Raw genomic sequence first — 17,047 nt, forward strand, 5'->3', positions numbered from 1 at the left:
GCAGAGTTCAAATTATCCTCTCACAAGATTTCTGAGTTCCATGTAAACCAAGGAGTACTATTGGACCTCTGTTCTACATGTCCTTCAATACTTTCCAACAGTAAAGTTAATCAAGAGGCAAATGTGACCAGACCATAGGGAGGGCACCTAACTATAAACAACCACAGTGGAAACCAGTGGAAACTCTCTCTCTATTTTCATATTTTTTGGTCAAAACTATGTAAGTTACCAAAACATGTTTTGAAAGCTACCTAGAAAAACAAAATCAATATGATGGCCAAAGATTTAGAAAACTTAAAGTTGATCTTATGATTGGCATTTTTTTTTATGGTGGGTGAGTCTATGAATGGATAAAACCTTTCTGTAAACAATTTAGCAATATTAATTATAAAAAATCATTTCTAGAAATCCATCCTAAAGAAAATAACCTCAGGCAATTAAAGACGCAAGGATGTATAAGGAAGTTAAATGCAGTATTACTTATAGGAAATATTAAAAGCAATTTAAATGTTGAAATATAAACTGTGGTTTTTGCATTAAATAGAATATTTCCCAATGTTTAAAAATCATGTTTCCAAAAATAATTGTATGTTGTGGCACAAAGGTGATACTGTAACATTAAATGACTGCCAAGTTTGAATTTTAAATGTTCCCCAGTGGTCTGTGTACTAAAGGATGGATCTTAAAAGTGGTACTATAATAGTAGGAAGTTGCTGGAATATTTAGGAGGGTCTTAGAGATGGAATGGAAGGGCAAAAAAAAAAAATTGGAATCCAGTTAACTGCCTCCTCCGATAGCTGCACAGTTGTAACAGTTTTCATTATTTCATGTTCTCCTTCAGTTTTTGCCCAAGAAACAATCTTTTTAAAGTTGTAAGTCAGCCCTAAAGGATGATGGTATGAATTAATAGAGAAGAAAGAGACTCATTTGTCCTAATCCATTTTTCTATCTATCTGTGCAATGGTTAAACATATAGTTAAATTTAAATTCAGCCCAAGAAATGATCTAGGAAATTTCTGGGGGGATGTAAAATGTGATGCTTTTGGCAACACAAATCAGAAGTCTAAAATTGGTCATGCTCTTTGGCCCAGAATTCTACTTCTAGAACATGTGAACAAGGATTCAAGATAAGGCTCATGGCTGAAGTGAAATTGGGCAGTCAGTCATAGCCTAGTATCTGAAAATCAAGGAATGGCTGTATAAACTGTGGATGAAGCAAGTGAAATATAACAAAATATTAAATGTTTTCAAGGCTTAAGTCCTCAGAGTGCCATGCCTTTGGACCATCATCCTTTTCTTCTCTGCCCCTTGCTGCCTTTCTGGTCAATGGTGAAGATGGGCCCCAGTTGTGATGCCATATATAACAAAATAGATGTAAATAAATATTTTATTTTGAAATTTCCTCTTAATATTATATAACACATGGAAAAGGAAATCATTCTAAAGAGAGATAGAGTCTTAAAGGACATCTTACATTCTTTTTTTGTTGTTCTGACCATCAAGGTCAGGAGAAAGTCCAAGACCACTGGCATTATAGTGATGGTGCCCACCATCTCAGACTTTCTGCAACATCCATTTGAGACTTACTAGGGCATTTATCAGGCCAAATACCAGCAGTCTGCCTAAAAAACCACAGGATTTTTCTCTGGAGTCATGGCTTCTTTTTTTTTGTTGTTGTTGTTTGTTTACTTTTAATCCTGGAAGAGAATTTAGAAATCTTACTGGTGAAGAAACCAAGTCATGGAGAGATTAAACAATTATCTTGGGATCACAGTAACTAATTGACAGATTTTCCAAAATTCTGGCTTACCTATGAGCATTTGAAAATGTCACTTTCTTAAAATATTTATTCTAATAAGTTTGAATGTATCTGATGGGAAATACAAGAAAGAGAGTGAAATTCAGTATAACGTGGGTTAACTTGTAAAATTTAAAGATGAAGAAAAGGCAAAGGAGTCACTGAAGTCACTGAGTCTATTTTTTGGTAAGTGGGGATAAGTTTCTGCTAAGGCATTCGTCATACACTGAAATTTTTTGCTTAGAGTATGTATTTGCAAAATTGCTGCTTGTATCTGTAGAACAATGATAGCTCACCTTATATAGCTCATCTCCAAATGGCACAAGATCTAATTTCAGTGTTGGGAAAATAAAAGTCTGCAGTACAAAAGCAGAGAAGACCTGCTGAAGTCACTTTTCCAGACACTTGTCCATCACTACAGAGTGGCTAGGCTCAGGTAGAGGCAGGTGGAAGTGCACCTGCAGTAGGCTAGCTTCGTAAATGAAAAGTAAAGGTCTTGTAGCCTAGGGGATGAAGTGTGGCAGGGACATTCAGCATATTGGATCTTCTGGAAATTGCAATAGTTGGTGCTTTTCAGAACAGAAGGTTATCCTGTCCTTTCAGATCCTTGCATAGAAGATATTTAGTAGTTATTGGAAAGACTCAAACTGAAGGTCAAGAACATGTCACCTTACTCATCTATTTCCAGTAACCTGGATCATACATATAGTGGACACTCAATGATGATGCATGAGATGAAATGAATTACTATATATCATCTTTCTAACATGGACTTCCCACCTTTTCACATTTCTAAAATTGGGACATTACCTCAACATTTGTCTCTTTCTTTGCATTATTTATATCGTTGGTAGTACCCATGCTGGATTTGTTTGCAGTTAAGAATTATTTTTAAAGATTATTCTCCAATTATGTATTAGAAAAATATTATTTTGTATACAGGAAGGCATAGAAATAGAGAAGTAATGCATAATATTAAAAGCATGTATCATTGAGGGAATATCCATAATTCTGTATTTTCTTACAAATTAACATCCAAGAGCTTTAAATGATATAATAAAGGAAGTAAACCATAAGTACATGACCCTGTCACATTTTGTCCCTGAGATATATATAAAGGACTGCCTATAACATACTGTATTAGTTTCCTGTGGCTGCTGTAACAAATAATCACAAACTTAGTGCTTTAAAATAATGGAAATTTGTTCTCTTTTATTACTGGAAGTCAGAAGTTCAACATCAGTTTCACTGAGTCAAAACCCAGGTGTCAGCATGTAGGACTACACTAACTCTGGCAATTTTAAAGGAGAATAATTCATTGCTTTTTCCAGCTTCTAGTGGCTGCTGGTATTCATCTGCTTGTGGCTACATTACTGCAATCTTCTTCTCTCTCTTTACATTACATTTTACCTTCTGTGCATTGAATCTCCCTCTCCCTTTCTCTTATAAGGATGATTGTGATGGCACTTAGGACCCACCCCCAAAATTGGGAATAATGTCTTCATTTTAACATTATTACCATATATTCAGAAAGGTCCTTTTTGCAAATAAGGTGCCATTTACAGTCTCCAGGGATTAGGTATCTTTAGGACCATGATTCAGCACATTATACATGCCAAGCAATGAAACTAGGGTCAGAGAAATTCCATGTTTGTAATCATAAATAAAAGAAAACTTGGTATGACTCATTTATGTTAGTATCTTCTTGATTTTCTCAGAAAAATCAAGAAAGGATCAACACTGAAACTTACAGAACAGCTATTAGTGACTAGGAAGAAAATCTCAGTGATAATAGAGTATTCTTCTAAGAAATGCTTGTAATAATAATCCAGAGGACAAAATTGGGTACAAATCACTATAAATAGACAATTTAAGGTGGAAAATGATTCAGAAGAACTGGACCCCACTCCTAGGAAAACCTTTATATGGTAGACTAATTACAACAATGTTCCCAATTTTCTACCCTACTGTGTCTCCATGCTTTATGCAATGTGATTTTGCAGCTTCTGCCATTAAGAGATAGAATCTGTTTCCACACCCCATGAATCTGAGATGCCCTAGTGGCTAGCAATAGCCAATAGAACACAGCAGCAGTGATACTATGTCTATTCTGAACCTAGAACCCAAAAGGCCTTGTGAGCTTCTGTTCTCTCCCCAGTTGCCATGAGAACCAGTACCAGATAGCCTATAGGATAATGAGAAACACATGATTCATTCACCCTCATACCCAGACAATAACCAGCCAGCTACCAGATAGGTGAGTGAATACATCCTTTGTCATATAACTCCCAGCCAAATCACAAACCAGTCACAGATAAATGAGCAAAGCAAGAACAATAGAACTTGGCCCAGATCTCCTGAACCTCCCATAACTCCCAGACTTAGGAGCAACAAAAGCTTATTGCTAAGCTATTGAGTTTTGGTGTAGGTTACTATATGATAAAGACTAACTGATATATACTTAATGGAAACTTACCAGATTTTAATGACTGCGAGTGAATAAATGATTCAGAATAATATATTCAGAATAATTAGATTCTGAATAGAAAATACTTTCTGGAGGGTTTTAAGTGTTTATTTTGCTTATGACTTCCTTTTTTGCATCTTCATTGTGATAAGAATATACCCATAAATATATCTGTGTTAGACTGCTTTCTGTTGCTATAACAAACAACTAAGATAATCAACTTATAGAGAGAAAAGGTTATTTTGCCTCAACATTTAGGAAATTTCAGCCCATGATTGTGTTGTTCCTGTTGCTTTGGGATTTTAACAGCATATCATGGCAGGAGAAGCATTATGGAACAAAACCACTCACCTCATCACTGGATAGCAAAAAGAAAGAAGGCACCATGCCTTTAAAGTCACGTCCCCAGTGACCTAAAGACCTAATGACCTAAAGACCTCTCACTAGGTCCATTATCTTAAAACCTTCGGCCACTTCCCAGGAGCACCATGAGCTAGGAACCAAACTTTTAACACTTGGATCTTTGGGAGACATCTAAACCATAGCAAATCCTAAAATAGATCTTGAAAAAGCATAAGATTAGAAAATTTTAATTAAAAAGAAAGACCTCATGTCATGAATTTATTAGAAAAATTTTTGCCTTTTAGGGGTATACCTTTCTTAATATAGTCTATCCTGGGGACCTGATGTTCAAGGCAGGAATTCATTTCAGTTTCTATGAAATACAATAATCCCATACTCAACTTTCTGCTACTTATTTACTATATGACTCTTGGAGATTTATTTCTCTTCTCTGAATTTCTGTTGTCCTATGTGAAAAATGAGAACGATAATACCTCCTGGTCGGGGCTACTTTGAAGATGAAATATGAGAGTTCATAGAAATGTGCTTTGTGAAATGCAAATGGATGAATAAAATTTAAAGATTCATGCTGCTGTTTCTTAAATATAGCCAATAATAGCATCTTATTGGCAAAAATGTGGTGGTGACTTTCCTGATAAAATTGTTTAAAGTATATCATTTAGGGGCTGGGGAGATAGCTCAGTCGGTACACTGCTTGCCTTGCAAGCACAAGGCCCTGGGTTCGATCCCCAGCACCAAAAAAAAAAAAAAAAAAAAAAAAAAAAAAAAAAGTAAAGTATATCATTTAGGTTATATGAATGTTTTCTTGTTAGCATCATTCCTACGCCCTCACCCATGATAAACAAAATGAGAACTTGGCCATTTTCCTAAATCATATTACTCCCAATGGTGCAGCAGAATAGCACCAGGTGGTCCATATGCAGACAACCCAGTTCTGATTGCTTTTTATTATATTTATAGCAAACATATTAAGGATTCTTTTCTCATTTCGAGCCCCTGTCTCAAAAGATATGCCCCTGCTAGCAGTCATCCTGTCTGCCAACCTCCAACTGACCTGGAGAATCTAATCAGAACCTCCTAGAATAAGTCAATAGTGGTCCCCATCCTAAAAATTCAAATTAAAGATTCATATGATAGACCATTTGGGCAGTAAAGTATGCAGCTGAATCTTGTAGAATTGAGGTCACAGGGAGTATTTAAAAAAAAAAAAACTCAAATGCAATACAAATTTGGGAGCAGTAGAAAGTTAGCTGGCAAAGAAAATCAGTTTGCATAGGAGAAAATGGAGATTAGCAGAGAAAGCAGGGATAAAGGCCTGGAGAGCCCAAAGAGGAGATTCACTTCTGACTTTTCAGTTTTTCCTTAAGTTCTGGTTACTGCTCATTTTCTGCCAGGAGATGTCAGCCACATTCCTTGGACTATCTTTATAATACCTCCTTTCCCTTTTCATTTGAGCCAGTTAGAATGGATTTTTGCTCTTTGTAACTAACTAACTAATGCTGATTAAAAACAAAAAAATCTCTTTGGCTCAGAGTTATCTTGGATTTCTTTATTCCCTTGTTGAGAAATGTAATTTTGTTATATAATAAGAAATAGGTATTTGATCTTTGTCTTGGTTCCTGGCATAAGAGTTCTAAGGTGCCTGGAATCTTCGGAGTGGTGAGTGTCTTTCTGTCCTTCACAGATGGCTGGAAGCCAAAGGTACCTTTAGGAAGGGGCTGGTTACCAGAAATACTAGCCTTGTGATTAGAGGGTTAGAACTTTCAACCTTACCCCACCTCCAAGGCAGGCAGGGAAGGGCTGGAGTTTGAGTTTGATCACCACTGACCAACCATTTAATCAACCATGACTATATATTGAAACCTCCATAAAAACTTTAAACTACAGATTGGGAGAACTTTCACGTAGTGAACACATTTGTGTGTGGAAGGGTGGAACACCCCAGTTTCACATGAACAGAAGCTCTTGAGCACAGGACCCTTATAGACATCTTTTTATAATCTCTTCACCTAGATATTCATCTGTATCATGTGTACTATTCTTTATAATAAACTGATAAACATAAGTAAATGGTTTCCTAAGTTTTAGGAGCCATTATAGCAAATGATCAACTTTGAGGAAGAGATTATGGGAACTTCTGATTTATAACCTGTTACTCAGAAATCTGGCATGTGAGATGGGAGAAGTATTGTGGAACTGTGCCCTTAACTTATGAGAACTGATGCTAACTTTGATAGACACTCAGAATTGAATTGAATTGTAGGACATCTAGTTAATTCATGTAGAGTTGAATAACTGGTTAGTGTGAGGAAAACATCACACATTTGTGAGTATATTGAAGAGTTCTTTTTTCAGGGACTAAAAATGTGTTTGTTAAGAAAAAAATTGTAAAGAAAAGAGTAACTGAGTGAGAGATGGGTGTCTGAACGTAAGATTTTAGCCCCCCAAAAGATGACAGAATTCATATAAACTACAAAAGAAGAAAAAATAATAATAGATGATATGTGTTAGTAAGTGACTCCAAGAATCAATCAACAAGTTTAAAGGTGACAGCTCCTCAGCAATGGTTGGAAAGAAGGGGACACACATTGCATTGAAAGGTACAGAGTTTATTGTGGACCCTTGCCTGGGATGTGGTGCTTTAAAAAGAGCCCCCATGTTTCATAATTGAAGAATGTTAATGATATCAACATAATTGATAATATCCTTTTCATTGTAGATTTATCTTTCTTACAGAATAAATGTTTGACAAATGCCTAAGTACTGTGATATATTACCAAATTCTAAAAAAAAAAAAAAAATTAGACAATGTATTTGAGCCAGTCTATGACCCTAGAAGTGCAATATAACTTTAATGAGCAGACATGGCTATCTTTAGGAAGCTTAGTATTAAGCTTTTCATACTCCTCTTTGAGCACTTACCTGTATCTGACATCATATTTATTAAGTACTGGGAAAACAAGGGAAGCAGCCAGGCACGGTCCCTACTCTCATGGAGCTGGTGGAGACAGACACAAACTAAGTAAACAGTGAAATGAAAGAAAATAATAGTTATGGATAAGGTGATAAGTGCTGAAATATAGAATTAAGGACAGGATTCACTGCAATTAAGATAGTGAAGTCTTACAGAAGAAGGAGGGGAATGGAATGATAATCTCCTTTAATCACACTCAAGGTGATTTGATGTAGTTTTATTATCACAAGAATTCAGTAATTGTTTACTATTGTATAGATAACTATTTAGGGGAAGCAAATATCATTCTTCCAGTCATTTTTGTAATTCAGTGAAGAAGAAGGGGGAATGACATCGGTTAGTGTCTATCATGTGTCAGGCATTGTCCACCTATATGTTAATTTTCTCAAGTAATCACTATTATACTCATTTCACAGAAGGGAAGATCCTGAAAGGCTTAGGATCTTGTCTAAGAACTCAATCAAAAACTGTTTCCTCTAAACCAGAATCTTACTTACATCTGTAAAAAGCAACAAATCATTTCCTCTATCCCAATTGGGTTGATTTTAAAATTAGAACCAGTAAACATAGCAGTCTTAAAAAATGTCTCAAATTAAGTACATTTTTAAAGCACCTTTTAAGCAGATACATTAAAAACTAATAATACCTTCTACTGAAAAAAAGAAGGAACACATCTCATTTGAGGTTTGCAGGAGGTCAGTTCATACATCCCATTCCCAGTTGACTCCATCTGGTCTCATCCCATCTGCTTGCCTTTTTAAAAATTGTTTCCTCTCAGATATGCACCTAGACTTCAACAAGAGGTTCAAGTTCTGTGTAACCATGGGAAGGCCCCCCACTTTTATGTCCCATCAACTACCCTCTATCTTATCTCCTTCCTTCTCCATGCCCTCAAAGAGTTAAAGATTCATTCATTTTTATTCAACATTTATTGCGGTGTCAGAAAGTACACTAAGTGCTGGGTACAAAACACCATGTAACTTTCCTCTTGGGAAGTCTGGTCTCCTTAACTCCCCGACATTCTAAATGGGTTGTTTTCTCCGCCTTTTCCCATTCTTTCTCCTCCCTCTGTCCCGGGAGGGGTTCTGAAGCTTGTTCTTGGGGTGGTTAACGGGGAGGAGGGTGGACCCGCAGAGCTTGCCCAGATCTTAAAGGCTCACAGTGCCAAGAGACGCCTTGCAGGAAGCCAGACTGACTCTCAGGAATGCCATTGGCACCCAGTGAGTTTCCACGGGCAGTTCCAGAATCTGGAGGAAAGGAAGAAAAGTTAAGAAAGGATGTTCAGCTGTCCGGCTGTGCCCCCCTCTCGCCTGCGTTCCCTGGGGTGTTGCAGTAACCCAGACCCCGCCCTCTGCTGCGTCTGTGCTCCTGGCAGAGCCGCAGCGGTGCACTCACCCTGTCTCTGAGACCGAGTTCGGAAATGGACATGTATAAGACTGTGTAGGCTCGGGTTCAGAACTGGAAGTTTCTCTCTTACCTCCTGCTTCCCAAAACTCTTCCCTGGTAGAAAAAAATAATAATAACAACGGAAGACCTTTCTCTACTCCACCTCTGTGCTCCCTGCACCCCAACCACGGGTTGATTTCCCTTTGCTCAGGGTGCTGAACCAGAATGAACCCGATTACTTCCCCTAAAGTGATGCAGAAATCTTTTATGGCCTGTGAATGAACGAAGGGATCCTCCTGCAAGGGGCGTGAGTCCAGGGTGCCCTGATTTCTCTCCCCCTTAGAGTAGCAAGGGCGCCAACAACAACCTGGCCCTTTTCCAGACAGGTCTTTAATTCATCACCTAACGACTACAATTTATCTTTGAGGGCATTAGATGAGGGTACCCAGGTTCATACACCAGGGTATAACAAATCTTATTTTCTAAGAACTAGCCATTTGATTTCTAGAACAGCAGTTAGTATTTTGAGTCCATTGCATGCCACCCTGGAGTAATAGAAAATCCAATCAAACTGGAGCCCAGAACATGCAGCCTCCCTCTTAAAACAAACATTCCACTTTGCAACATTTCCTTTCCCTCTGCATTAATTCTTTTTGTTTCCCTAATAAGACAGATCTCAAAACAGCCGTTCTCAAGATGTCCTTGGATCAGCAACAATCGCATCAAGTGGAAACTTAGAAGAAACTTACATTGTCAGAGCATCCAGGTGATTCTGAAATGTGCAAAAGAACCATTGGCTTAAAGTTCCCTCAGGCAGTATTTTCACTAATCACTAAATACACATAATACACATACACATAATGTGGACACCACATTACCACTGCTCAGCACTTCTCTTTTCAAAGAAGAGACCCCATTCTCTGATTTTCTCTTGAAAGAAAAAAGTCTTCCATTTGGTAATGGGAACACCTGCTAAAAGTTCACTGAATTGCCTGTAAAAGATAGACAAGCAATGGGAGGGAGGGAAGCAGTTGAGAGAGAGAGAGAGAGAGAGAGAGAGAGAGAGAGAGAGATTTTCCTCTGCTACAGTATGGTTTGAGTATGTATGTTCTTCCTGCAAACTCACAGACACACTATTTTGAAATACTTCATTTTTCCAGGCATCTATGAGCATCTTTGGTAATTCCTGGTTCTTCCTGAAAAAGTTTCTAATAAGATAATTTTCATAACCTATAGCTCATAGGGTACTCCCCACTCCTCCTCACTCCTGACTATACTGGCTTGGGGCAAATGGGGTCCTCATTCATGTTTTGCACCTGCTTGTCAAATTACAATTCAAGTGAGTAAACTGGGCAAGGTAGGCTGAGAGCTGCACTCTTTGGGGAAAGATGCAAGGAGATGAAAAAGTGCAAGGAAACTGGGTCTGGTTAGTGTGGGTTTACTGGTGATCTGAGATAGAAGGGCCCATGGAGAAAGAGAGCCGTTTAGCCCGTAGTGTATGGTGGGTATGCAAGGGTGGTCACGTTGTGTGTGTTCTTGGGGCTAATGGTCACCACGACCCAGTCATTTCCTCCCCACTGTTTGTTTCATTTAGTCTAAAACTGTGGAGACCCAAGTGTGCCCAGGCCGCTTGGCTGTGGCCCCTGATAGGACTTTATGTCCCCCTCACTAAACATCAGTGTCCTCCTTCCACATGCAACTCTAGTTCTGCAAATTTGGAGAACACTGGGGAGAGGTGGAAGGTGAGAAGGGTTCAACACTGCATGGAAGAGACATGATGTAGTTCATACAATAAAAGCTCATTGCCTATACATTATAATATACATCTTTTGAGCTTCCTATCTGAGACGCATTCATTTTGGGGCCTATGCATATGCAGTTCACCACCTGCCATTTAGTACAAGTAATTGACATTTGCAAGGAACCTTTCCTTTATGAAGAAATTGCACCGATATAATCTCATTTGAGTCACACTAAGCCTTTGTGCAGGGAAAGAGAAAAGCATGAGTTGATTATTACTGTCATTATCACCATCTTTATTTTTCAGGGAAGAGAAAATTATGGGTTGGCTGGCTCAGGATATAGCTAGCTGGATGCAGACCAGGACCAGAATCTGGGTGTATACCCTTTTCATAACCTCTTGCCTCCTACCTAAAGCCAAGGCTCCAAATTAGAGGTAGGAAGCATGGGGACTTTTTTAAAAATATCAGCAGTTTGGGGTTGTCAGAGAATGAAGAAGTTACTTCTCCTGCGTGCAGTGCTTAAAATGGGGAGCATTTATCTGGTGTTTCGGAACTTGGCAAATTTGCTGAGCGTGAAAGGCATACAGCTGAGTGGTGCTGGTTCCAGTCTTAAAGATTTGAACTCTAGGCCGGTGGAGGCGAGGATTCTGTCCCTCTAGTAGAAGTAAAGGAGGAACACGAATTTGGGGAAAGTGGAGCTGGCTAGAATTGGAAATACGCTCTTGAAAGTCAAATTGGGTGTGGGTAGAAGGTAGCCTGACACCTTGAAATGTGCTCCGACGTGCAGATGACGTGGAGGAGGAGGCACCTAAGTTCCCAGGCCCGAAGAACCGACGCTTCTTGGTACAACACAGCGGGATCCCGCTGACCGGGCTGAGCTCCACCCGGCCAGCAGCCTTTGGGGTTGGCTAGATGCGGGAGGAGGGAGGGAAAGTCCTTACGCCAGGTACCAAACTGAGTCCAGAAAAGAAGGGGTGGGGAGATCGAAAAGAAAGAGCAAATGAAGCGGAAGTTTCAAGGCCCTCTACGAGGAATAACAGTATAAATAACCGAAGACGTCTTGTAAACACTGCGGTCATAACCCCGAACATTAAACAGCCCCGGTGGCATCTGGCGCATCGGCAGCCGCGGGCTGCGCTGGGGCAGCTAGGGAGCCCGATCCCAGGCTCCTCTGCCTCCCTTCTCTGTTTATCTCAACTTAATCTTCCTCTGCGAGTTGTTCCGTAGCCTGGAAGATGTTTAAATTAAAAACCAGCCCGCCGGAAGTCGTCGAGGGTGCTGAACGCAATGGGTAACCTCAACCGAAGTGCAGGCCTGCGCGAGTTGTTAGATTTAAGTAATGAATTATTAATAAGAAATATACAAGGTATGTGGCAGAACTTGGTAATCATACAACACTCCCTGAGGGCCGTGGAATTTGCATCTTTTATAGTCCCCCTTATTTTTTCACTACTTTGCAAACGTGGATTGTTGGGATCACAAACAAGCCTGGAAATTATAAAACGTGGAGTTTACTTTCCTATTTGTGTCGCAATTATACTGTGGAATACTTGAAAAATATAATGTCCTCTCTATGCTGTGATTTTTCCTCTTGCTCCTAGTAACAAAATAAATTTAATCCTACTCTTTCTGTTTATAGTTACAATATTTCTAATGGTCTTAAAAGTAACTTGTAAATGACTTGGAGTTTGTTTTTAGGATTTCAAAATATGTTCCGTGCCTTCATAGTGGAAATAACATTTAATCCTTTTCTAGAGGTTTGGATTGAGGTTTGAAAGAACCATTGAAATCAGACTTCCTCATAGTTTTCAACTTTTTCTTCCAATTAAAAAAAAGTCACACCAATGTTTTTAGCAATATAAAGAAGGATTTATTTTTGAAAGTAGCAAAATGTTTGAAAAAAATATATATCTTTAAGTGAATTACTTTATAAATGTGACTGTCAAAGTCAGCTATTCTATGATCTACATTTTACAACATTGTACAAAAGATACACATTGATAGGCTCTTATTATCTATTTATATATTTATAATTACATATTGCACTTGGACCAGCAAGGCTCGCAGTCATTCACGGTAGAAGTTAATAAAGTTAAATAGATGGGAATCTGTAAGTACGATTGATCTCCTCCGGCTTGGAAACGAATCTCCTCGTCGCTGTCAAGTGTTCTCTCGGGGTGGGATGGGAGAGGAGCTTTGCGAGGGGGAAGCAGAGACAGAGAGCAGGGAGGGCAGGGGTCGCCTTCCCGGGACCCGCTCCCCCGGGGAGCGCGCCTTTCCCAGACTCGCACCTCCAAGGTCAGGACGCCGTGGTTCCACATAAGCGGCTTGCGGTCACCACTTCTTTCAGGTCATTCTCGGGTTTTCCGGCCACCATAAAGGGCCACGTCTGCAGAAGACAAGAGGGTGGAGGAGGTAAGTGGCCCTGGAGGAGAAGGGGTGGGTTCGGGCTGAAAAGCTAAGGAGGAGGCGCAGTGGGGCAAGCAGTGAGCAGGAGAGGGTGGTTATTTCTTCAGTTTACTTGGTGTCCAAGTGGTCCTGCAGTTGCAGTTGGATAAAATAAAGAAGATGCCTTGGTGCCAAGTCACAGCTAGAGTGGTGGTGGTGGTGGTGGCCTTTTTGAATAACAGCCTGAAGGGCCCATGCTGGATTCCTACTGAAATCCAAGAGAGGCCCTGGTAAAGCTAAGTGTGCTGGGGCACAGGCAGGAGGCAGATGCTCAGAATAGCCTGAGCAGAGAAACTCAGAAGGACCTTGCACCTACTGGGCACAGAGAAGAACCCATTGAGCCCCTTTGATGAGGCAGTGGCCAGGTTTCCGGGTCCTCTCACTTTCAACCCCATCTATCTCCCTGGTGCAGACTTTCATTTCTTTCAAACCCAGGATTTGACTACAGTTTTAAGTTAATCACCAGCTCTAAAGGGGGAAAATAATGCTAATAAGTACACGGTCATTTTATTTACGATCATTTTCCTACTATGGAGAAAGCAATGCTATTTCTTCCCTTTTCTGGGCTCTTTTATAATAAAGCTTATTTAAATTTTTATTCAAAGAAAAAGGAAAGCAACAGCAAATATTCTAGGAAATATTTTCATTTTAGTTTCTGATCTTAACATCATTGGGGGGAAAACCCTTTTAATTGGAGGGGAAACTATTTTTCATGGCAAAATGTGTTTGTATCCCCTCCCCCCAACTCCTGAGACCAATTGGGTGAGACAACTCAATCCTTTAGGCACTAGTGCTGGCCGATAAGACTTGACTTTAAAGAGGAAAATCTCATTCTTATCACATACAAACAGAAGTTCTAGTAAGTTGTTTTCTTTAGAGCCTGCACCTTTTAAAGTGAAATCGAATGAAAGAGGAATTAAAAGATATTTCTTAAACAGGAAAATACATTTGAGAAAATAGTAGGCTCAACAAGCATTACTTTTTTTGTATTTAAAAGATAGGTTCAATGGGTATTGCTTTTTAAGAAAGCAAGGTAATGTGTTCTTAAATCTTAGGCGAGAGTGACCTGTTATTTTAGTGTTATTCAGGACACTAATACGTTTGCGAATTTGTTAACGATGCTGATATCTACCAGAATTGATGGTATTTAAAAATGTTAACCCGCCTATAGGAGAAACAGAACAGTTAAGTGATTGGGGGTCTTCCATTGATAAGGAAGCCGGCAAGAATGTGTCCACATCCAATGGTCCTATACTTGGGAAAGGAACGGAACTGGATGTTTATAAGGAAAAATCACGTTTTACTCTTAGCTAAAGGAAGAATCAAGGGATTAATAAGATGTCTCTTCGGTGCGTAGCATCTCGTCAGTGTTCCCTATCCTGCACCAGCCCCTTCACGCCAGCGGGAGCTGCCCTGGCACCCGCGCGGGGGATCCCTCCTCTTTGCCAGCTTAATACACTTGGAAATCCCTAATGCGGCTGCCACGTCAAACCCTCGCATAAATCATCCCAGTGGCTGCACGTAGGGCAGGAGCGATGGCGGTGTGGGGAGCGCCTGCAGTCGGTCCCTAGAGGTGCGGGGCCGGCGGTGGCCAAGGTGTGTGGGGCACACCAAGGCCGGCACCCCCATTCCCAGCCCACGCACACGCGCGCACTCACACCCGGCGGGCCAGACTCGGGGCGTGCGGGACCGCCGCCCCCACACCGCAGAACTCACCAGGTTGACCGGGTGAATGTAACCGTTCTCATACTTGTCGTTAGCCAGGATCTGCCTCAAATGGGCGATGTAGCTGGACGCCAGCCTAAGTGTGTCCAACTTGGAGAGCTTGGTGTCCGGGGGCACCCAGGGTAGGGTGGTCTTGAGCCTGGAGAAGGCCTTGCTCAGCACCCGCATGCGGGCCCGCTCGCGCGCGTTGGCCGCGTTGCGCTGGACCTGCTTCCCCTCCTGGCTGACCCCGCTCAAGGGGCTCTTTTTAGCGGGCGCCTTCCTCCTCTTGCCCAGGCCGCCGCGGCCTTTCTGGGGAGACCCGTTCTCGCAGTTGGAACTCTCCTCAGTGCTCTCGTTGGAAGTCACAAACTCCTTGTTGGAGTCCACTTTTAGCCCTTCGCATTCCAGCATTTCCACCTCTTGAAGGTCCTCCACATCGCTGAGGGAGCCGGTGGACATGGTCAGGGTAGTGGTGGGAGACAGAGAGAAAAAAATTTGTGTGTGTGTGTGTGTGTGTGTGTGTGTGGAGAGAGAGAGAGAGAGAGAGAGAGAGAGGAGAGAGAGAGAGAGAGAGAGAGGAGAGAGAGAGGAGAGAGAGAGAGAGAGCGCGAGCCTGAAACCACGGGCCTCCAAAGTAAGGAGCAGCCACCTCTTGTTGGGAATTGAAACTGGGGGGTCTGACTACTTTGGTCTCACCCCTTCCCAGAGTTGTGAAAACCCAGCGTTAAGGCTTCTGAGGGAAAGAAACTGGCGATCTGTTTCCCCACCCCCGGAGTCGTGGCCGCAGAGGAGTGTGAGAGAGCGCTGAGGAATTTGGTGGACACTAGGAATTTATCTGGGGAATAGAGAGGCGGATCCTTGCAGTCTAGGGGAGGGGCCTGCTAGGCTAGCAAAGCTTTTGGACCCCTTTCACAAGCAGAGGAGACACTCGTGAACAGACCCCAGTTTCCAACTTGTAAATCGACTCAATTGCAACGCGTACATACCAGTCTCATTCTTCCACTTTGGCCCAAAGAGGAGCTAGTCCTACTACAGCTTTTGTCTCCTGCCCATTTCCTAAGGCATTCTTTTACTCTGAAGAGTTCTCAACTAATTGTTACTGAGAAGAGTAGGAAAATGTCCAGATCCTTTACTTGTTTCTGGGCCTTGCCCAACAAATCTCACAAATGTTTCATGCCCCTCTCCCTTCCTTCCAAGAAACAACAACTAAAATCCAGAGGAGACTCAACTGCTTCCTGTTAACATCCCATGAGACTCCAAGATTTTACCCAGATATCTTACCATTTTACCTGAGAGAAGTTAAGAAAACAAGTGTTTCATAGAATCTTTATGGTGATGGCAGAGAAAGTACAAAAACAAAAATCCATCTGTACTTGGTCACTTTAGAGACACCAGTGGATTAGACAAAGAGGACTGAGGGAAGGGAGCTGGGATAGGAATAGGAAAGACAGTGGAATGAATCTGACATAACTTTTCCAATGTACATATATGACTACACCACAGTGAATGTACATCCATGGTGTACATCACCATGATGTACATCCACAAGACTGGGATTCTAATTAGAATAAGATATACTCATGTTTGTGTAAGTATGTCAAAGCAGACTCTTCCATCATGAAAAATTAAAATGAACAGCAACAACAACAAAAAGATACCAAGGAACTGCAGTGTGTACACACATTTGACCATTGCATACCTACACACAATTTGGTGGGGAATGAAATAGAATAATACAAATGTGGGAAAATATTTTATTAGGTAATAATCTTTTCTTTTATGAAATTAAAACTTTCCCTGAAATTCATTTCCAGGAGTGCTTTCCCTATAGTCTTCAGAGCCTTAGTTGCTCTAGGACATCATCTTGCCTGGGACTTCTTATCATGCAAACTTCTTTCCAATGCTGCTGCCTTCCTCTTCTCCCGTCCTTGTAGCTGTCAGGGTTACTCAAGTGAAGCTGACATTATGAACCACAAAGCAGGACTATGCTTTTGAGAAAGTTTCTTTTTCATCCTTAACTCCAGCTTGGGCCATCTTTCCTGGAGAGTAAAAAAATCTTCTAGGAAGTTAGGTAGGTGAGCAAAGGGAACTGGAATGTAGGGGTTAAATGAAAGTGATGCCATCAAACTAGGAAGACTCTCCCTTACTAATGCACGATCTCT

At 40.9% G+C, this 17,047-nt stretch overlaps 1 protein-coding gene across 1 annotated transcript; it reads right to left on the minus strand.

Annotated features, from left to right (window-relative positions):
• Positions 1 to 12,583: 12,583 nt before the first annotated feature.
• On the minus strand, positions 12,584 to 15,677 carry Tcf21 (transcription factor 21). The gene is made up of 3 exons (XM_047558614.1): positions 15,498 to 15,677; positions 14,895 to 15,459; positions 12,584 to 13,119 (listed from the first exon to the last, which is right to left on the minus strand). Exons 2-3 carry the CDS (start codon positions 15,342 to 15,344, stop codon positions 13,030 to 13,032), a joined length of 540 nt encoding a protein of 179 aa, XP_047414570.1. The 5' UTR covers positions 15,345 to 15,459; positions 15,498 to 15,677; the 3' UTR covers positions 12,584 to 13,029.
• Positions 15,678 to 17,047: the final 1,370 nt, after the last annotated feature.

This window comes from Sciurus carolinensis, chromosome 7 (genome assembly GCF_902686445.1).
Source record: "Sciurus carolinensis chromosome 7, mSciCar1.2, whole genome shotgun sequence".
In the NCBI taxonomy this organism is placed as follows: Eukaryota; Metazoa; Chordata; class Mammalia; order Rodentia; family Sciuridae; genus Sciurus; species Sciurus carolinensis.